This window comes from Phoxinus phoxinus (assembly GCF_949152265.1).
Source record: "Phoxinus phoxinus genome assembly, chromosome: 8".
In the NCBI taxonomy this organism is placed as follows: domain Eukaryota; kingdom Metazoa; phylum Chordata; class Actinopteri; order Cypriniformes; family Leuciscidae; genus Phoxinus; species Phoxinus phoxinus.
Window position 1 is genome coordinate 20,082,657 of NC_136883.1, and position 23,187 is coordinate 20,105,843.

The 23,187-nt window shown below is 38.5% G+C and overlaps 1 protein-coding gene across 2 annotated transcripts in view; it reads right to left on the bottom strand.

Annotated features, from left to right (window-relative positions):
• Positions 1–9,035, bottom strand: part of unc13c (unc-13 homolog C (C. elegans)) — a 196,376-nt gene extending 187,341 nt beyond the window's left edge. For both annotated transcript variants that reach the window (XM_079620744.1, XM_079620743.1), the window contains exons 1-2: positions 8,587–9,035; positions 994–4,611 (exon numbers count right to left, since the gene is read on the bottom strand). In XM_079620744.1, the coding sequence (XP_079476870.1) occupies positions 994–4,372 (3,379 nt within the window). In that variant the 5' untranslated portion in view covers positions 4,373–4,611; positions 8,587–9,035. The remainder of the gene's footprint in view (positions 1–993; positions 4,612–8,586) is intronic.
• Between the last annotated feature and the right edge of the window lie 14,152 nt (positions 9,036–23,187).

The following is a 23,187-nucleotide window of genomic DNA, read 5'->3' on the forward strand; positions in this document are numbered from 1 at the left end:
CAGCAGTGCGGTGTTGGGTTTGCCGTGTGCTGTGACTGTGATTCTCACATCTAGGTCAAGAGCGTTTTCAGTGTGAGTAAGACTGGGTGGAAATTCCCTTGATTCCTGACTGACTGTAAAGGAAACTCTGCTTTTGTGAGGTAAATTTTAGAATAGTGTAGAGACATACAATTGACACAATTTCAGCTGTTTATGTGCATATTAGCATGTAAACTAAAAACACACGTTTGAGAAACAACCACTGGAAATAAAATAAAATGCTAAAACTGCTAATAGAAATGCTTGCGGTTATTTAAGGAATATTTCACCCTAGATTCAATTATACATATGCACATATTTAAATGTGGTGCATAATATTATAAGACTTGCAAGAAGAACCAATGCAGTTTGTTGTCATTGACATCAACCATGGCCTGATCTGAAAATACACATGAACAAATTGGATTGGAGAGAGCCATGTAAACATCCATCAAATTGTCTTTTTATGTTCAAAGCTAGAAGAAAAAAAAACTAATCTGTGGAATGACATGAGTGAGATTAAATAATGAGGAGAACATTATTATATGGGTGAACTATTCCTTTAAAAAATAAATGCTTAAATATAAATAAACATCTTGATGTTGATTTGTTTCTCTAAGATTAATGAAGGCCACACAATTTGAAGAACACTTTCACCTGAACACTGATATGCTGGACAACCACACAGACAAACACAAAATCAATCACCAATTCTAACCACTCAACAACATCAAAAACTAGTAATCATCATCCTGTCCATCAGAACAACCCTTCAATAGTGTCTGGGTATTCAGGAACCAAGACCTGAGAAGGACATTCATTTATGGACAATGGTGGATCTCAAATGACTCAATCAATGGCTCACTGACCGAACCCTAAACTAAAATCCTTCAAGAAACAAATTTAAACAACTATAATGTATAAGCAATTCTGTACAGTTAGCAAATAAAATACAAATAACTTGTTGGATCGTACCTCCTGCCAGGATCTGCTGTTCCAGCTCAGCCATCTGCTTCCTGTAAGCTCTCAGTGCTGCCTCTTTGAAGGTGGGGCGTATCCTTTTTTTGGGTGGTGCTTCCTGCACAGGAACCTCTGTAACGTTTTTGTTCTCGTCCTCTTGTTCTACAGTCTTTTCTACCTCATCTGCTCCCTTCGTTTCTGATGTTTCTTGAACCTCCTGCACCTCCTCTTTGCCTTCCTCCTGTTCTTCAATCTCTGCTTCTGGTTCCCCGGTTTCTTCCACATAATCCACCAGACTCACCTCATATTCTGCTGTGTCTTCAGTCATGGGATTGTCGTCATACTCCTCACTGAGTTCCTCATCATATTGTTCATCAAGGCTGCAGTCATATTCCAACACAACAAGGTTTCCATCTTGAGAGATGTCATATTCTTGCGAGACATTGTATTCCTCTTCTTGGTACTGTTCCTCAGCCTCATTGGCATTTGTTTTGTTTTCCAAATTGGCTAGCACTTGTTCCATTACTTCAACATAATGTGTCTCATTGTCCACAGGTTGCTCAGTAGATTGATCTTCATCTTCTGCCTTGTAATAGAAAGGTTCTGTGTAGACATCAGAGTCAATGGTTGTGCTGGAGCTGTTCGCTGTGGACTGGGACATGGTTCTGAACCTGCCCATGAATGAGGTGTTGCTTGGTTCTTCAACCGGGGTGCTGGTGCTTTGGGGGCCTTTATTCCATACAAAATCCAAAGCTGACTTTGCTCTTTGTAGGGTGGATCCAAAACCTCCAAAGCCAAAGGATTTTTCACTGAGGTCTATGCTAAGCCTGCTACTCCATGATTGTGGGATGTCCTCCACCTTCTCATTTCTTATCTCACTCTGGCTCCGGTACATGGCTGAAGATTTCTGGCCCTGCTGGAGGTGGTTCACATCTTGCCGTTGCAAAGTTTGTGGAGCTGATTCAGGCTTGGCTTGGATCTTCTTGGTCTTGGGCTTCTTTTCAGGTTGCGGTTCAGCCACAGGTCTAGGTACTGGTTTTGCTATGGGTTCAATCACAACCTCTGGCTCTGGTTCTGGCTCTAGTTCTGGTTCTGGTTCAGGTTCTCGCTGTATCATTTGATCTGGTTCTGCCTCTGGCTCTGGCTCTGGCTCTGGCTCTGGCTCTGGTTCTGGCTCTGGCTCTGGCTCTGGTTCTGGCTCTAGTTCTGGCTCAAGATCTAGCTCAGGTTCTAAAAATTCAGGTTCAATATCTATATCTTGGTATTGGCCTGTCTCAGGAGTGCTATCTAATGTCAGAAAGGTCTCACCTTCAAATTGTAAATCAACCTCAAGGCATTTAGTAATTTTCTCAGGGAAACCAGGGTTAGCTGCAGGATCAAAGGGACTACTGATCTCAGAGATTATGTTCTGCTCAGTTGAAGCGTCCAAACCTGAATCAGTACCTTGTTCAAGGTGATGCCAATCTTTCCATGGTGAGAGGTCACCTTGCAGCGACAGCTGAGAGCCACTGTAATGGCTCCTGTCCCCTGATATACAAACGAGACCATTACTCACACCACTGTCAATTGTCTCAGTGGTTTCAACTTCATTATGCTCCACATAAGGTCGTTCTTGGCTCAGAGTTTGACTGGGAGGACTAGCGTACCAGGAGGATGCCATGTCTTCTTGCTTCCGTTGCCAAAGTTCTTGATCTGAGGAGGAAAGCAAGGAGCAGCCATTGACTCTGCTGAAATACTGACTCTCTGAGAAATCCTCAGAGTAAGACTGGCAAAGTTTAGAGCAGTCAGATTCAGACCGACTGAGTTTGGGAGTGGAGTAGTCGCTTTGAGAAAGCCATCCAGGTGTTATGTCAGAATAGTAGGACTTACTTTGCTTGTCGTGGTCATCATAGGCTGTATTATCCGCATAGTGCACAGAGTAGGCAGAGTCATCGGCCATCCTTCGGTGATCGTGAGACTTTTTCTTGTCAGATTTACTTTTTGGGGGTGGTTTGGACACAATTGCATATTTGTTCTTGTTTAATTCATCAAGCTCTTTGTCGCTTTCCATGGAGTCCCAGTCATCACTTTCAGCCTTGTCTTTGGCTGAGACCTTGATGTCCATGCTTTCATACGTCTGAGAGGAAGCCATTGGCTTGTCTCTCTTTTCTTTTGAATCATGTACTAGACTATCAGTCGAGATGGATATTCCAGTTCCTTTAAGCTTATAACACTTTTTCAAAACTAAATCCCTGTCTTGTGGGCTTGAAAATATAACTACAATTGGTCGAGGTTTAGCATTGTAACATTCTCTTTGTTGCCCTAGTCGATGGGCCAGTTCAATTTTAAATGTCTTGCGTGCTTCGGCAAACCCCATTTTCTCTTTCAGGATTTGATAAATAAGCTCTTCTGTTTTTTCATACTTCTCCTCAGGCACATTTAGAAATCTCAGAGCAGCTTTGTTGGTCTGTTGGCTAATCTGTTTGATGTAATCATGGATGTCTCGAGTCTCACGTCTGGACTGCACAAAACCAGTTCGGAGCTGCTCGATTTCACTCTGCACCACCTCCACGCTGCTGGAGATCTCATCAATGGAGCTTTTGAGGGCGTTAACGTGCCCTCGCAGCTCTGAAAGCTCAGACTCAATCTGACTGATTCCCTGAAGTTCTTTGAAGATCATCTCCATCACATCCTGAGTCTGACTGATACATCCCGTCGAGCTGGATCCCGGCTCTAGGGTAGTGGTTTTCTGCTGTCGGTTAGCCCGGTCTAGAGATTTGCTTCTGATGCCAAGAGTCTTTCTCCAGTTGCTGGCCTCTGAGTCTGAGGACACACATTCTTGGCTCTTCTTCCATTTCCTCAGCTTTTTCAGAGCGCCCAATCGAAGAGTTTGGAGACTGCTGCGCTCTCCCCGTTCTCCCTCCGAGCTGCCATCAGAGGGCGCTAAACTAATCAAACTCTTCCTGTTCCTTCTTACTGGCATTGTATAAGCTTTTTGTTCATCGAATCTATGGACAAGTTTTGCCTCGTTTAGAGAGTCAGAGTAATCACTATCAATTGACAAGACCTCATGAAATTCATTATTGTTCAGAAAGAGGGCATTTTTTGGCAGACCATTGGCAATTGCTACACGGTAACTGAATGTTGGTGAAAGAGAAGAACAGTCGTTTTTTCCATCATCCTCCTCAAGAGATATATTGCGTGCCGACGAACATTTGGAGATTTTTCTAACTGTGCTTTTCAGTGTGGTTGAGAACGTTGGGTTCCGTGCTTGCAGGTCGGGGGACGTTTTCGGTTCTTTTTTGTTTTCGCTGCTCTCTTTCTTCTTTGTGGCAGTTGCCAGTTTCTTTGTAAACATTCCTTTGCAAATCTTCACGATGTAAGACGATAGCTTCTTGAAATGGGCAGAAACCATGGAGGGCGATGTTTCAGCAGTTTTGCACTCTGGATGCAGTGAAGCAAAACTGGTCCCAAATCCAGTGGTGCTCAATGGGAAACACGCAGACACTTATGAATTTTCAAAAAATCAACCCTGAGGTATAAGAGGGTCTAGAGAAGAAGTGACCTCAGATGTGGTTGTGCTGAGCAGAAATGGTTGCACATCCTCAGTGAGGGAAATATTCAAGGGTGTTCTACAGAAGAGGCCTCATATCTCTGAAAAAAAGAGAAAAAAAACATCTTTTCAGTTAGTTTGCACTGAAGGTCAATATGTAAAATGCATAACGTTACACTGTATACTGCACGATGAATCACTGAACAATCCTTCTAGAGCCCTAATTTAATAGGCCATTTCTCATGAGGCTGTCAAATTCAGCTGAGCTAGACATGTCACGTTTTGTGAGTATTGAGGGAACCTTCTTATTTAAACAAAAACCAGAGCAAACTCTGGGCCACAACAGTATTGTTTTGGAGAGCCAATAATCCCCTAAACATCCTAACGTGAATGCCTATGTTTATATTATTGTACAAATCTATGCATTCCTAACAACAAGCTTCAAAATGAGAAGAACGCATTTTGTTAGCTGCATCATGATCAATGACGTGTCTGTTTGGTATGGCAATATAACCATTAATCATCAAGTTACACCGCTGTAAACTGGCTTTTGCCACATGTAGTATCCCAATAATCCTTTCTACAGGCAAAGTACACAATGAGCACAGCTGAACAGTGCAGTTCAAATGCACTAGAACACACAATATGATTATTAACCTGAACAATAAACTCAATTGTAAAGGACAAGACCCTCTATGCAATGGGAAAGAAGTGGCATATGTTTGAAAATCAATAATTCAGACAAGTACGGTTTTGTCTGGAAGCTCATGTTATTCATAAATGGAGGTAAAAGGTGAGTAATAAAGTCATTATGCATCACTCCACTTAAGGCTCCACTTGTTGCATCTAATGAGATACAGTAAAAAAACTATAGTTATACATGTTAATTTATAAATATCTGTCAGTGAAAATAGCAACACAAACACAGCAATAGTCCTCTGTATGGAATTAGATAGCACATTTGACCTACAGTATAATACAGAACAGACCAGGTGACAGCCTGTGTGTGTGTGTGTGTGTGTGTGTGTGTGTGTGTGTGTGTGTGTGTGTGTGTGTGTGTGTGTGTGTGTGTGTGTGTGTGTGTGTGTGTGTGTGTGTGTGTGTGTGTGTGTGTGCGTGCATGGGTTGATGGCATTGTTGTGAGTCAGACACCTCTCTCTCTCTCTCTATCTCTCTCTCTCTCTTTCTCTCTCTCTCACACACACACACACACACCTACTAAAGCAGCTTTCACTTCACTAATGTAATTATAACCAAACCGAGCTTGTACACTCACTCAAACATTATTGACTCATAATTTGACCATCAATACTTTTGTCTTGTTTTTGACTAAAAATATTTAAACATACTTTAAAACATAAATACGATTAAAAAGGCTTTTTTTGAGAATTTTGAATTTTGAATTAGGTTTAGGCTAATTTGTCCCCCGCTGGTGAAAACAATCCTCTTTTTTCTTCTTGTTTTAATCATAAATTAAAAATAAAATAATCAAAAATAAATTTTCTTAGATTTATGCACAGCCCAAGAAAAAAACTGCAAAACATTTTAATTTCAAGATCATTTCAAGATCAAAATTATTTGAAAACATCTGATCTGATCTGATTTGTTTCTAAAAACAACAACAATTTTGATTAAATTTAAGGTTATTTTCTGCAGTGCTCACTCCTAACATTATTGTCTAAAATGACCTTTTTCATATAAATAAAGTTAAGGACCAATACGATTTTTTCCAAAAAAAATTCATGAAAATAAAATTTTACGTCTTTCCGTAAAAAAAAAAAGAGGACCTTAATTGTCTTGTAAATGACCAATTAAAAAAAAAAAAACGAATTAGTTGGAACATTTCTAATTGGTTTTCTTTTGATTTTAAGGGTACATTTTTAAAAACTATAGGATAAAATTCACTCATCTGCCACACATACTGCCTATTCAACACAACCAACCCACTCAATAACAGACGCTAGAACATGGAAGCCACAATCACCAGACTCTCTGATACTTCTAATTAAACTAAGTATTTGGCTGGTAAAACTCCAGCATCCGGCATGATTAAGACTTTGGACCTAATGACATTTGTCAAGTTCATTTCTGATGTCCACTCAGAAAAAGTTTAAACTGGGCAATCGAAGCAAATGCTGAGACCAGAGGTTTCTAACTTCCTTTTCCAATTAATTTATTAGCTCTTGTATGATTAATGGCTAAAATCACTGTCTCTTTATTAAGCTATTACAGCATTACAGAGCTCAATCAATCAATCTACTGAAAAATACAGATGAGACGATTAAATTTGATTAGAGTAACCGCAGTATTTCCACCACACCCCCAACAGGTAATCAACTTCTAATTTACAGTGCAAATCAAATTTCACTGGATATGGTGTAAATGAAAAATATGTTTTTGAAACATGAACTGAAATTCATGTGGATTCGGAGTCCCATTATTTGGATAGCTAATGACAAATAAGTGTTTCTGCCTAACGAACCTATCTGCATACAAATTGACCAAATGTATGTGACGCCACCTACAAATGAACACATCTTGCTATTTGAGCTACACCATAAAATCAAGCATACTGCCATGCAATTATTTCAAAATGACTTTGTGCACAAAGCGAGGTCTATAAAGACATGGTTTACTGACTCTGAACTGAACTGATTCACTAATGCTCTCATGTCTGAATTCTGAAAGGGAGCAAAACCCTGCATACATGATCCAAGATCTTGTGGAAAGAAGAGTTAAGCTCTTAGAGATGACCAACACCCTACTTATGCCAATGGTTTTGATTGTTGACTCAACAAGTTCTCAACAAATGATCTGAGCTGCTATCGACATTCATTTTATAGCTCTATATGCTCATTTGCATCTGTTTTTATTTAATCTAAGCCGTTTAACAAGGTTTTTTCAGTTCTGAATTATGAAAGAGCAAACTCTGAGCACTAACATTTTACTTTCCAGTTCCACAAGTTAGAATACAAACTCATGTGAATTGCAAACTGTGCTATTCACAACAACCAAACCTCAAACCAACTGCAGATCCACGTGTGGAAAATGGGTTTCAGAAAACTGATCTCACTATCCAAAGGAACGGAACTATAAAGTGAAAATGACTCGGGTCGCCGGCAAATTCCAGATTGTGCATTTATTTATCATTTATTTTTTCTGTCATTTATTAGTTTAGTTCATGTATTATGTAGCTGCTCCAAATCATTGCGCTTGACAGCGTGTTGTGGAATGCTTCATAAAGACAGGCAGCTCATTAGCTACTCTCGCTTTCTCTCTCCCGAGGAAAGACGATCTCATGTGTGGCCGGCGGTGAGCTTGAGATGCAAAAGACATGGATTATCGATCCGATGTAGACGCAGGGCTCTGACCCCATACCTCACATACAGACACTCCTCTGACAACCTCAGCCCCTCCTGATGCATATTTAAGATAGAGAGAGAGAGAGGGACGAGAGACAGCGAGAGAGTGAGAAAGAGCCCCACCCACTAACACAATTACAATCCGTTGCTCATCTCACATTCAGTCATTACCCCGCTAAACCTCGGCATGCACAGATCCCTGTCCACATACGCTCTTTAAACCTTAAAATCATGAGCGCGGCTGACTTTGATGCCCCTTGACCGAGAACATGCTGGATATCACTTCACATCAGTGCTTCTGTCCCGGCATGCATGCATGCATCCATGCATGCATGCATTAAACAAACGCTGAGCGCCATGCATGCCCTCAGTGCAAGCTTTAGCCGAGAAACGCAACATATCAGAGCTGCGGGAATTTGAAAGCTCTCTCGATGATAATCCAGCGAGTGCTTCAATCATCCCTCTCTGCCTGCGGGAACATGCCACCAGATGTTGATCAGAGAGAAATGCGCTGATAGCAACAACGGGCTGAAAGCATCGGACGTACCCCCGCCCCCTCTTCCCAGAACAACGCACAAAGTCTAATGACAGAATGTTAAAAAGTGATCCACGGATGCGTGCACACACGATGCAGCAAGCAAATGCATGATCCGTTCAAGTGCATTTTAAGGTTCAAGATGCAACAGCTTAACTTAGTGAAGTAGACATACGTACCCTCTCCGACAGCGCGTAAAATCCATCCACTACAGCACAGGAGCGTCCACCGAACTCTTAAACGTCCTGCCGTGAAGCACAGAGCATCCTCTGACATCGGAAAAGCCCTCAGTTCCACGTTCTGCTCTCTCCGCGATCCATTCCTCCCTCGTCGCCTGCTGCAGCGGCTGCGCTCGACTCAACCTTGGAATGAAGTCTGGCACGGCGGGCGCATGCTGTTGCAAATCACGGAAGGATCCTGGGCAAAAATCCCCTCCTCTCCGCCAGGCTCTCCCAGACGGAAGTCGCAGTGCTCCGCTGGGCAGCAGACGGTGTGTCTGGGATGGTGAAAGCCCCCTGTCTGGATGAACGCGTGTGCGTGTGTGAATGTGTGCTGAGAGAGAGTACGAGAAGCCCTTAGAGGAGTGCAGCCCTGAGCCTCTCTCTCGCTCACACAGAAAGAAACGCACAAAGCCGCTGCTGCGATTCACAGACCTGCACACGTGACACGAGAGAGAGAGAGAGAGAGAGAGAGGAGGATGGGAAGGGATGAGACGCACAACAGGAAGGCGGGTTGTGTGTGTGTGTGTGTGTGTGTGTGTGTGTGTGTGTGTGTGTGTGTGTGTGTGTGTGTGTGTGTGTGTGTGTGTGTGTGTGTGTGTGTGTGTGTGTGTGTGTGTGTGTGTGTGTGTGTGTGTGTGTGTGTGTGTGTGTGTGTAACAGAATCTAAGATTGACTTGCAGCTATTAAACCTGCACTCAACATCTTGCACTCTTTCTCTCATTCAGTCCATTTCATTCATCCTTTAACTTGTCATGTTTTCTAAGGTAAGCATCACTAGTGTTGGTGCTCTTGGGGATTTGTACAAACCTCTAACATTTAACATATTAAAGTTGAGCGTGTGCCGTCCCGCAGTTTTTGTGCTCCAGACATCGGCTAAATTATTGCTCAAATCTTGTTGTTGAGGAGAGTGTGCGGCCACTTTACTCTAGGGGTGTAACGATACCCTAATGTCACGATTCAATATATCATGATACTGAACTTACGATATGATATTATTGCGATACTCCAAGACATATACGGTAGTAAAAGGCTAACAAAAAATATACTGTTGATTAAAATGCTAAATTTGGCATTACATTGGATGTGTAAATGAATAGGCTTGGACTTGGTGCTGGAAACCCAATGCACAGGACAATGGTGATGCCAGAATAAAAATATTCATGATTCTGAAGCTGAAAATACAGAATATGCTTGCACTCTGTCACTGACTAGATATATTTAAAATAATGTAGGCCACTTTTTACTGGTAACATAAGAACTCAAAAATAACCCAAAAATATCCCCCCATTGCATTATTATACATTATATTAAACATATATAGCAGTTTAATGTAGTACTGACACTAAAACTCTGAAAACTTGAATTTGACATTTTATTTTGGGTGAACTATCATGATACATATTGTTGGATTTTTGTACTGCGAATGCGATATATTGTGACATGATATATTGTTACACCCCTATACTTTACTGATCAGATTTTCATTTGCTGAACCATAAAACAGGTGAAAAAAATAGCAGACGCACACTGAAGGAGGATCAATCGCCTATAATCCACTAGCAACCACCTAGCAATGCCCTAGCAACCCAGAACACTCTATGCAACCATTTAGTAATCACAAATCACACTGTAGAAATCCTAGAATACTCATACTAGCAATTATCTAGTACACCCTAGAAACGCTATAGACCGTATGCACCAGAGAAACAAGCATGCAGCCATCTTTAGAACTTTGAGTTTGAACTTCTGTTTTTCCGGTAGCTCTATATATTTGAATGACATCGCTGTCGAAGAGTAATTAGCTGGTGAAGTGGATTTACTTATTGTAGAGTTAACGAAAGTTGTCATGAGCATTGTAATGTTTGAAGCGGATGTCATAACAAATGTCAGTAGACTGGGAAGATTTTAAATTGAGCAGTTCATTCTTAAAATCCGTAATATCGTACCTTCATGTTGTGGAAATACAAACCGGCAGACGGAACACAACGAGTGCAGCGCTGAAAAGGGGCGGGGCTACATACGGTTGATTCTGGTAGACTCTGTGGTACACTTCAACCCTCAAGAAGACCATATCAACTGGAAGAAGAAAAAACATTCAGAATGCATTAGCAATCACATCGCCCTAGTAACTACATAGCAACCACCCAAAACACTCTAGGTGACCACTAATAACCCAGAACAACCTGGAACAGCCTATATATTCAATTATTTAAAATAATATAATACAATATATAGTTTATAATAAATAAAACTATTAAAAAACATTTTAAATGTTAAATGTCCATTAAAATAGAGTTGAAATAAGGTAAAATACTAGCTAATATTAGATTAAAAACTAAATGAAATGTTGCATTGGCAAATGACTTCAATAAGTTTCAGTTGAAGTACTAAGATCCTAACTGGAAATAAACTTAAGTAAAAAATGAATTAGTAAATAGTAATATTTTTTAAACAAATAAATAAAATATAAAATAAAATAACAACAAAATTAGGCTACAAAAAAAATAAAAAATAATTCAAAGTATTTATAAAAACTATACACTATACAATAAACACTATACAATAATAATTGTATAAACACTATACAAATTATACTATTATACAATAAATTCTAAAATAATATTATTTTGTATATTATACTAAAATAACACGGATGCCATACCAACCATTCAGAACACTCCTAGCAACCACATAGTAACATCCTAACAACCACCTAGAACACCGTAGCAGCCAACTATCAACAATATAAAAACCAACTCAAAACCTCTAGCTACCATTTTTCAGCGCCATCCACCTAAAAAACACGCAGAACAGTGAAAACCACAGAAAACACTAAACAACACCCTAGCAACCACCTAGAATATATTTGGACCATTTGCACAGGCAAAAACACCCCCCACATTTTCTTAAGAAAACAAAATATATCATTATATCATACTGCATATGTGTCATTCACAACTTGCATGAGCAAAAAATGCAATGATACCCTAATAATCTACACAATATTTGAAACTCACCATCTGGACTTCCCGTAAGTCTTGTGTATAGTTAGTGATCTTTTACATTCTCTCTCGTTTGAGTCCTCGTAGAATATGATTATCATTTCTGATTCGTTTAGAGCCGATAGCTGAGAGCTCTGCTCGCTTAATTTAGCCTCCGCACTATTTCCAAAGCTTTTATTATGATTTCTGTATCACTCAGGAAACAGGGGATGTGTCATGTAATCCCACAAATAGCCACTAATTTGTCTCGCCTCCCAGCTAAATTGCCTTCCAGACTATTTTTCCCTGTGTTACAACAGAAAATGGGTGTGTGAGTGAGAGAGATGGAGAAAACCATAGGAGAAAACAGAAAGAAAATGAACTGGAGCCAAAAGGAAGCATGAATGGAGACAGAATTTGGGATGTTAATGAAAACACGGCTCTTTGTCGCCCCCTAGTCTAGACACAACTAATCGTCAAACATAGGGCAGAACTAATCCACAGCTGTTCGTCTACCAAATGTCTTTTTCTGGCACAAAAATAGCGAATTATTCAGGCTAATGCTGATGTTCGATCAATAATACAGAGCTGCCAACTCTCACGCTTTCGCCGTGTGACACACGGTTTTGCCTGTTTTCACACGCACTCACGCCACACATCACATTTCTCACGCAAAAAAAAAAAACAAAAACTCCCCGACCATAGATGGCGCTGATGAGCGTCACTGAACCCTATGCGCTGCACCCCGAACTTAGTAACAGAAGAAGAGATACAAGAAAGACGGCCAGTAGCACCTCAATGCAGTACAAGATCCAAGGGCGGAGTTGGATTCAGATCCAAGGGGCGGAGTTAGATCCAGATCCGATGGGCGGAGTTGGATCCAGATCCGAGGGGCGGAGTTGGATTTCCTCCCACTGCATTCTGATTGGTCGACAGGTTCCTAGCGTTTCTCACAGGTTCGCGTTTAAAGTCTGTGTAGAGAGAAAGAATGGTGTCGTCTAATTTAAGAACCTAATTTAATAACAAATGATCGTTGCGACGGAAGCGAATCATTTAAAACTAACTTTAGCTGGAAAATAATTGTATTAAAGAACCGCTATAAAGCCAAAACCATCTCCATTTCCTTAAATTATAAGTTTATCTCTGTAAAGCTGCTTTGAAACAACACTGTTAAAAGCGCTATAAAAATTAAGATGATTTGACTTTTGACAGAAAAACAAACTTGCTGAAAACAAATCTTATTTAATGAAGTTTAAAAAGTTACAAACATTGTAGTTTGTACATTGTGTGAATGTGATTTTTTTTTTTTCATTTGGAAAAAGCGTTTAATTATCCAATAAAATTAATAAGCGTTTAATAATCCAAAACAAAAAGATTGATTAAAAATTCTTACATTTCATCTTCCCTGAAAAGCATGTAGTTCCTTGTTACATGCAAGAATAAATATCTCTTAAAAAGAAATGTATTCTTTGATTGGCTGATATTTTACCCCAGTAGTCCACATGCACTTTGATTTCAAATATTAAATCGAATATTATAATATTAATAAGTAGGCGCGTCTACTTTTGAGTAATATTAAATCAAGTTTAAATTCATGTAGAAAATATGTGTGCTTTTCCACTGATTATGCAACTGTAAGTGACTAAATTATAGCAGCACTAATTTTAAACTTATAAATGACTTCACAAGGGAATCTGACTTAATTTACATAACATGCATGAACAATTCATTACCAGCACAATTAAATAGGAAAAAAAACACGTTTATTAACACACTAGGTAAAACAGACATTTTGAAAACAGTAGGGAAACTTTGAAGGCAAAACATAAGGAAACTACATTGGGAGCACACGCAGAAATGACACAAACATTACAGGGAAACCACCGGACATTCGCAATTAACTATTCATCCTTTCAGGTCAGCACAGATCTGGCAGAACTCGCTGCAGAAGTCTGGGTGGGTGTCTTCACATATTATTTAAAAAAGTTCCCCCTTTCTTCCTCGACCTCCATATCCTGTGGGTTAGCAAAGAAAGCAAATATTTAAATGTTCATTATTTTTTTTAAAGTTTTAATTCATCATTGAAAGTAAAACACTCCATGGCAACAACTAACAATGCATACCTGGAGTGCAGTGTTTGCCTAACCTGGCTAGTGGGTAGCGTGGCTAACCTGGCTAACTAGATAGCTACCTGACAGACAACACACATGTTAGCTTACCCTAGCTATAAACATATGAACATACCAATAGTATTATCCAAAGCTAATTAGTTTAGCTAAATAGATAGGCCACCACACGTGCGTGCTAACGTTAACGCTACAAACGACCTAACTTACCATTAATGGATGCCAGTTTAGCGGACTAGTTAAACATGTCTTGGTGTTATCAAAAAGTATGGACACTGTCAAAACTTTAACATATATTTAAGTGTGATCATTACTTAAAGACGCACACTAAATTATTAATCTATCTCGACTATATTAGTAATCAAAATGTAGACTTACATTGATGAGAGCAAACTGATCACCGATATGCTGGTTCATCTGGTGGTGGGGCTGGGGCGTGGGGGCGAAGTATATATAGTGGGAGGAGTTGGATCTGGATCCAACTCCTCCCAGTGGATTTCATGTTCTGCAGTGAGGACCTTCTCAAGACGGCGGGGAAAATCGGAAAACCGCGACGACTGGTGATGAGAATCTGAGCTCAGCTGAGAGATATTAGTAAATAAACCCGAACTTACCGAAATGTATGCCTCGGATCAATCAGTGTTTTTCAACCGCGGTAAGAAGTCAATAAAACAGGTAAATGTTAAATGTAAATGGACTGCAAAACAGGTCGGCTAGAACAATGTCACATAAGTTACATTTACATCAGGAAAGCAATTTAATGACCATTTATAGGCTGGAAAAATTAGCTAGAGAGTTTTGTTAAATATGTCCACTATATTAGGCTACATATATTTTTACTTATATCATTAAAATATTATAAAGTTGTTATAATAAAGAACGCATTATATTTTATTTAAGTTGTTATTTTTAACCTTTAATAAAAAAATAGGGCTCTCTATGTTTTCAGCATTAGTGATTTATTTGTTAACATGTATCTACTGTAACTAATAATTATCAAAATGAATCGATATTGAATCAAGATGTCAAGCAATAATAAATACAGTAACCGGCCAGTAATTGTAACCATGCAGCTAAACATTGTAACATGTTGTCAGTAAACTTAATAAAAATAAGTTACCAAATGTTTTGACAATCATAACTTATTGTGATGCAAGTTTTTTTTTCTCCCACACACAGAAATGTGGGAGAAATTTTCTCCCTTTTTTTTCTCCCATTCCCCCCCCCCCCCCCCCCCCCAATCTCACTCCAAGCTAAACTCAAAAGTTGGCAGCTATGATAATAATCTCTGTGGCATATGGATATACCCATAAAACATACAATTTCATAATCCTGTTCATAATGTCAACATGAAATTACATTTGTCACCATTTGTCAGAAAAATTGATTGGACAATGAGAAGTGTTTCACTATAATAAGTGGTTGACAAATAAAAAGAACTGATAACAAATCTTTTTTCCCCTTTAGAATAACAGAATCATTTCAAATAAGACCAGAAATGCACATTAGGAAAGTAGGCTACATCAAGTCCATTTTGATTTGATTTTCTATCCCACCAAGTGCAAATATTCAGCGCAAACAAGACTTTAAACTTAAAAGAATCCGTACTACGAACCTATATTCACAGCAGGGACGAAATTGACAAGCGCAGAGGACCTGTAGGTCTTTTTCCCCCTGTGTTTACACAAGAAAGATACAAGCTTCTGGGTCATGTCTCCAGATGTGGTGTGGATCTGACAGCTTTTCACATTGCTAGACTCCCATTACAAGGACCATAAAGAAGTGATATTAAAATCAATTTCATAATTTCATTACATCAACTGAACTGTATGATAACTGTACAACTCTATTATATCATTAGACTGCAATATGTTCTTATATCGCTATATCTATCAAGTCTGTTTTTGTCAGACAGGTCATTTTAATGGAAATGAAATTTGTATTATCAAATGGGTTGTATTTTGCAAGCAAATTAGGATATTACAATAAACGAATAGTTCAGCCAAAAATGAAAATCATTTGTTCACTCTGTCTGTCATTCCAAACCTTTCCATGCAGTGACACTAAACAGAGAGCTTCAAGCTTCAAAAAAGGATGCAAAAGCACCATAAAAGTGATTAATTATTAACAGTTTGAGTGTTCTGCGGTTATTTGATAGCTTAGTGTGAAGAGAAGAAATAAATTTAAGCCATTATTCATTGATAACCAGCTGTTGACCTGTGGATGAGTGAGTCTGTGAGTTCAATTTGATTTGTGAATTAATTTAATTTAGACCCATTTTGGGAATGTTTCATTGAAAATAGTTATTTGTTTATGCATAATTTCACTCTCTGTAGGGCTTATTCCTCACACAAAGTCATTAAATTACTTTATAAAGTCAAATAGACCACTTTTAAAGGGGTCCAATTATGCTTTTTCACTTTTTCAACTTAAAGGGGTCATGACATGGGTTTTTTAATTTGATTATTATGTTCCCTTAGGTGCAATTATAGTATTACTATAGTTTTTTTTACAAAAAACTTTTAAAATGTAGTGATTTATGACCTTTCCCACCCTGTTTCTCATCCTCTGATTCAAACAGTCTGTTTTGGGGGTGTTTCCCCTTTAAGAGTTCAGTGTTAACACCCACTGCTATGATTGGCTAACGTCAGTGCCTATGCATCAATTATTAACGCCCCCAGCCAGAACATTTGCGGATTCGGCGTATTTAAAAAGTAGTTTAAAGTTTTAAATACATTACTTACAGTTTGCGTCGTCGTTGTTGAGCCCAGAATAGTCGGCACGGACTTATCTTTGAGCAATAGTTTTCTGGCAAAGCCAGCATCATTTTGGGATTTGTTCTCAAAACAGTCATCCTTCAAATGAACAAACGCTTAAACTAACACTGCCGTGACTGAGACGTCCGCAAAAAATAAAGTGCATCCATTTTTCCCTGACGACTGGATCTTTCGCAGCGTATTCAAAGATGTTGTTTGTCCACAGCCAGGAACAGCACATCTGCGTGGCATCGTAATTTCCCTGTACACAGACCCACTCGCTGTCCGTCGACTGAACACTTGTGAGGCGCGCAGCGCGCGGGCGCGACGACGATACGAGATGAGCGTAGTTGTCTTGCGCTTTAAGCGTAGTTGTCTTGTGCTGGAGGCGGTCTATATGCAAACGCTGGTACGTCACTTTGTACCGTGACGTCACTTCTTACCATGGATCCAGAACGAGCTGTATTTAGAGCTTGATTAAATAAATGATTCGTTTATAATGGGGAGGAATTCTTAAGCTATGAAACTTGCAGGACGTTTTAATGGTACAAAGACCTCTTATATACCAAAAGATCAAGGCAAATTTGGTTTCTCATGTCATGACCCCTTTAAGTTAGTGTGTAATGTTGCTGTTTGAGCATAAAAAAATATCTTCAAGATTACAAAGCTCAAAGTAAACTCCAAAGGGAGATATTTTATTTAATAGAATCCACTTTTCAAGAACTACAAAGAACAGCTCATTTGGACTACAATGCATTTTTTCCAGATCTTTTGAAGTCACAATGTTACTCATTTAAATAATCTCCGCCCACGAAATATGCAAAAAAGGGGGCGAGGCCTGGTTGAGCTGCTCTAGGGAAGATGAAGGGTGTTGTCGCTGTTTTTTCCACCTTGTCCTGAGGGGGACAAACTTAGAGTACTTAAAATGTATTTTTAACACTGTTCCTGAACATTATAACCCTAAGCGTTGTCTGTGTGCTGCACGTTTTATAGAGGAAAGCTCCCAGTACCTAAGAGAGTACAATGCCAGCTACGCACCAAAGCTTCTCCTGAATGATGGAGCAGTTTCCACTTATGGTTGTTTATGAATCACAACTTGTATGTCTTATTATTTGTAGTTGTGTTTTCTATTAACAGTTCCAATTATAAGTTTTATGTAGTTGCTATGATGTAAACAAAGGGCAAAGCTTTGCCTCCGCTAGCCTGCTAACTAACATTACAGTATTGATATAATGTTTACCGTTTGTAAGCTCTCGCTTTTGTAAGACTGTTCACCGCCTCTTAAGATAATTATCCATGATTTTTGTAATTTGATTACTGTTGCCAGTTTTCTGACAAATATGAACAAATGGTGGATAACCAAATGGTGAATAATCTTTCAGAAAATTACAAAAAAGCATACCACTCTGAAACATCCTAAAATCCGTGCTTGCAAAGTCTGTGCTTGAAATTCATTCTGAACGATCCTCTTGTTTGTTAACATTGTCAGGGTCTGAATCGTGCTCGAATTGGTTTGAAATTGATGGCATCCTTAAAGTGATAGTTCACCCAAAAAGGAAAATTAGCCCATGATTTACTCACCCTCAAGCCATCCTGGTGTATACCTAAGTGTATATGACCTAAGTGACTTAAGTGTATATTTTGGCGTAAGTCGACTTGCATAGGCAGTCTGCCGGAAGCTAGTTATTTAGTCGATAAAGTTTTAAATATGGATATTTTTCTTACACAAATGCTTCGATTCACTTCAGAAGGCCTTTATTATCCCCCCAGAGCCGCGTGGGGCACTTTTATCATGGATGGATGCACTTTGATGGACCTAAAAATAGGGCTGTCACTGTGAAGGAATTTCCTTTGCAGTAATTTTAAGTGGCTCAATAGCGCGATATGCAGTATGATCGCCATTTATTTTAATTTATTTGTTGCTTTATAAATAAGTGTTACGATGTGGTCAGCATGCAAAAACAAGGACATATTCAGTAACTAACCGAAACTAAACAGCGTTGAAACTGGAAGTGAAGTAAACAGAAGATAATGTTTAAAAAAAAGGGGGTCAACATAACATAACATAAACCTGACAATAAGCTCGTTGGGCTTTTTTTTATATGTATACCAGTTAGTTCCGATCCTCGAATCTGACTGGACAAGAGGCTTTCTGCTGATATTCCACCAGTATCATCGTCTTCGTCTTGCTGACCAGCAATGCGTCTCATGGGTAACACAAGCTGATGCTTCACTTATCTAGATACTAAGTTACCAAAATGGCATAGATTAACAGAGCTTGAACAGAGCTGCAGCTGACGCCATTCATGGTAAATACCCGTAAACGTTAAAAGGACTACAAATATTTCGCTTTCCTTAGACAAGGCAGCCTTTTCACTAAACATTTTTACCTCAAAGACATGACGCAGGTAATCACACGCGCTCAGTCGATCTCTCTCTCATTGTCTGTTTAGGCTTGTTAAGTGCAAACCCATGAAGCCTCTGTACAAATCACCACAATAAACACAGCCTTGTTATCATTATTAACTTATTTAACATGTAATAAACATGCACGAGACCTTATGTAGCCCCGCCCCTTTTTAGCGCTGTGCTCGTTCGTTGTTGTCTTCCGGTTTGTATTTTCACTGCGATCTTACGTATTTATGAATGGACGGCTCGTTTTAAAATCTTCCCCGTCTACTGACATTTATTAAGACATCTGCTTTAAACAATACACCGCTCAAGATAACTTTCTTTAATTCTACAGTAAGTAAATCCACTTCACCAGCTATCCAGCAAACACATTTACGTCTGTGTGGTTGCATTTCTGCTATGGCAACGTCGCTGTCTACGTCCTCAGCTCTGTAACTTAACGTAACTTACGTGCTCACAACATTGTAACAAGTTGTACTTGTTATGTTACTAACAACATAGAATAAGACACGACAGGGCTGGAGCAACGTTGTTGCACGACATTCGGCAACTGCGAGACGACGTTCTGACCATTTTTATTAATGTTAGATAGGCAGGCACGGATTAACGCACGGGTCTACTGGGCCAGCAGGGGGCCCTGTCAAATTTATATTATTTTCAAATAATAACTATTTATTTATCTGTTCAGTAAAATTGTGTTGAATATTGTGAAATAATGTGATTTTTTAAGTATTAAGTAAGTATTATTAACTGGTAAATAAATAAAATAAATAATTTATTGCTGTGCTGTTGAGATGGACATCTAGAGGCGAGTGAAAATCATTGCGTAATATACGGGTAGAAGATGGTTACTCGAAAAACAAAACAAAAATGAGTTTAAAACCACAAGTGGATCAATGAAAATAAAGCACAAAAAAAGGACAACGAAGCAAGAGAAGCTCAATTCCTACAAAAGCTACCAACAATCTCCAGTCGCGACGATAACGATTACTGACCTTCTCATCTGAGCTGCTTCAGCACTCAAACACCTTTAACGGCTCTGCTGACCGAGTGACCAGATGACCAATCAAATCACAGTAGGCGGGCTTTATGTTCACAGAAGCGCGAGCCGAGCGTTAACGGTCATACAGTGCGAGATACTAGGCAAAACAGCTGTCTTAAGATTTTAAGCGACCAACAAAAATAATCAGTTTGCAAAGACTGTATCAATCAAAGCTCAGCTTTGGGAAGGGAAGATATACAGGTAAGATAAAGAGACTGAGAGAAGAAAGAGAGATGGAGATTAGAGTGGAAGAGCAGCATTGCATACTGTGGCCAGAATTCATTCAAATGAATTGTAAATTTGGGCAACTAATATGAACGATTTAGCAAAAAAAAAAAAAAAATGTCCTAACTCCGTCCCTGTATAGGCCTAGCATTTTGTTTTTTGAGGGTCAGATGTTAGATAATTATATACTTTTTAAATATTGTTTATCCTTATTATTATTATTTAATGGGGCTATCCGTAAATTAGCCTAATTATAATCAACACCTGCAAGTGTACACTTTGAAGAGTAAAAATGACAGAAGGTTTATGTTAGTTCAACTTTATTAAATCTGCATTATGGTAATCAAATTGCATTTGTGGGGAAAAAACTAAATAAACAAATAAACAAAGGATTTTAAGTATAACAAAAAAAAAAAAAGCAAAGATCAGAACATTTAATGAACAAACCAGGGTTCTGTACATGGCAGACAGTAGTCGAAACGAAAGCCGGGCGATTAAGGTCGGTAACCGGAATCAGTCGAGGAAACTTCCACAAATCCAGAGGAGCAAAGAAACGAATGAGACTAAATAGCAGACAAATCAACTGAAAAACTAAACAGTGTGAGCGAGGCTACATTAGTCACATTAGAAAATGAAGTTGTAGGTTGTGTTAGAATAATTCCTACGTATCTTATTTAGATTAAGTATAGGTGGTGATAATAAACATAATAGTGCATATCACAACACACTGGGCCAGATAACCAATCACACCACATTTTGTATTGCAGAGCATCATCGAAACAGAAATGTGAGAAGCTGTAATAATGTAAAATAGGTGAAAAATTATGTGTTTTTCAAACAATCAAGCATGAAAGCGTATTCTACACCCCAAAAACAAAATCAAGACTTCGTAAAAGTGCATAATAGGACCCCTTTAAGATATTTTGTCTTTTTGAAGCTTGACTTTATTTGACAAAAGCTTGATTTTAATGTAATTGTACGGAGAACAACTAGCATATATTCTCTTGTGTTTTCACAGAAGAAAGAAATGAACATAGGTTTGGATGGACAGAGTTGTCCTTTTCGTGTAAACGTATACCTTTAAGAACGGTAACGGTTTGCTCTTGGTGTGAATAGACTTTTCATCTGCAGGTTGGTTTGTTCTTCTGAACAGGCCTTAAAAGAAGGGAAGGAGAAAGTTCAACAAGTAAAACAACTTTTAAAGTGTGCCAAACCAATTAAACTGCACATTTTGGACAGTTGCTCTCACAGCTTGTTTAACTGTAAAGTGGACGTTATGGTCTCTCTCTCTCTTTCTCTCCTGTGATATAGCCCATCATCAGTCTTCCTGTGCCTCTTGTCCGGTCATGTATCTTTGCTCTAGATGAGTCAGAGACATTTAGGCATCAATCCTGGTTCACAGTCAATCCCTCCATGACCTACATATGGCACACAGGAGAATGGCCACTGCATGCCGCATGACCTACACACACGTGTAGTAGTCATAGATCATTCACTTATCATACAGTCTTTCCACAGTTGGAAATTTAAAGTAACTGCGGCGATTCATCACAAGTGCTGTGATGCTCAGAAATATCATAATATTCTTAACAACATAATAGAAGCTCGCCACCAAGGGAATATTCAGTGCGTTGTTTGACAGTAAATGACAATCGTTTAGGATTATTTCTTGTCTTTCCTCCTCCAGTGAATGCAGGTTCCATTAAAGGCTGCGATGTCTCATTTCATTCTGTAATTTTTCAGTAAACAGAGTTAACCTGTTATTTGCCAAACGCATGAGATTGGGTTAATAAACTGCATCATATTCATATCTCAGTCATTTGAAATAAATATTTATATTATATTTTTTCAATGTTTTGTTTAATGTTGTTTCATGACTGATGCATTGACACGCTCCTCAAACATGCCTGCATGTAAAACTGAGAAATGCATCTCTTTGGCATTTGAGAAAATTGTTTTAAAGGTCACAGCAGAGCAGAATGATATGAGACACCTGAGACACCCGCACATTACTAGAAACATTAAGAGGAAACTATAATAATGCAGGAAATATGCATTCAGACAAACAAAGTGTTTGGACAGACACGGGTGTCAGTGTCTAGGAATAGATCAGTCAGAAATGAAAATGTTCTCTTTATTTGTTCTCGTGTCGCTAAAAACACATGTGACTTTTTTTGTCTGTAGAACACATAAGATGAATTTTGAAATAATATTCTACCATTTTTTTATTGTATATAAACTAAAAAAGACTGGCACTTTCAGTTCTCAAAATGACAAATATGTTTGAGTCAGTATTTATTTATTTAAGAAATTAATAATTTTAATCAGGAAAGATGCATTAAATTGCCAAAAGTGTCAGTAAATACATTTCGAATGTTACAAAAGATTTACATTTCTAATAAATGCTATTTCTAATTTCTATGCAATAAATAATCCCGAACAAAATGTATATCCGTCTCCACAAAAATATGAAGCAGCGCAGCGGTTTTCAACATAGATAATAATAAGAAATGTTCTTGAGCAGCAAATCAGCATATTAGAAGGATTTCTGAAGGAGAAATGATGCTGAACATTCAGCTTTGATCACAGATGTAAATTACATTTTAAAATGTATTCAAAACAAAAACGGGTAGGCCTATTTTAAATTGTAATATTTCACAACGTTACTCTTTTTAGTGTATTTTTGATCAAATAAGTGCAGCCTTGGTGAGCATAAGAGACTTTCTTTCAAAAACAAATACCAACCCCAAACTTTTGAATGGTAGTGTATATTTTTATATATAAAAGTATATTTTAGCAAAATATAAGCCATTGTACATTAAAAATCTGTAGTTCTCAAATCAAATATGACATCTTGTTAGACGTGTTGCATCAGGATTGATGCTCATGAAGTCAAGGTGCCATTTTTGTGCCAAGACCATTTTCAGAGCTTTGGCGAAGGGAATAACAAGGGTTTATTCATCACACAAAGCTATCATATGGCATCATCATTCCATATAGTATTTGATTCCATGAAA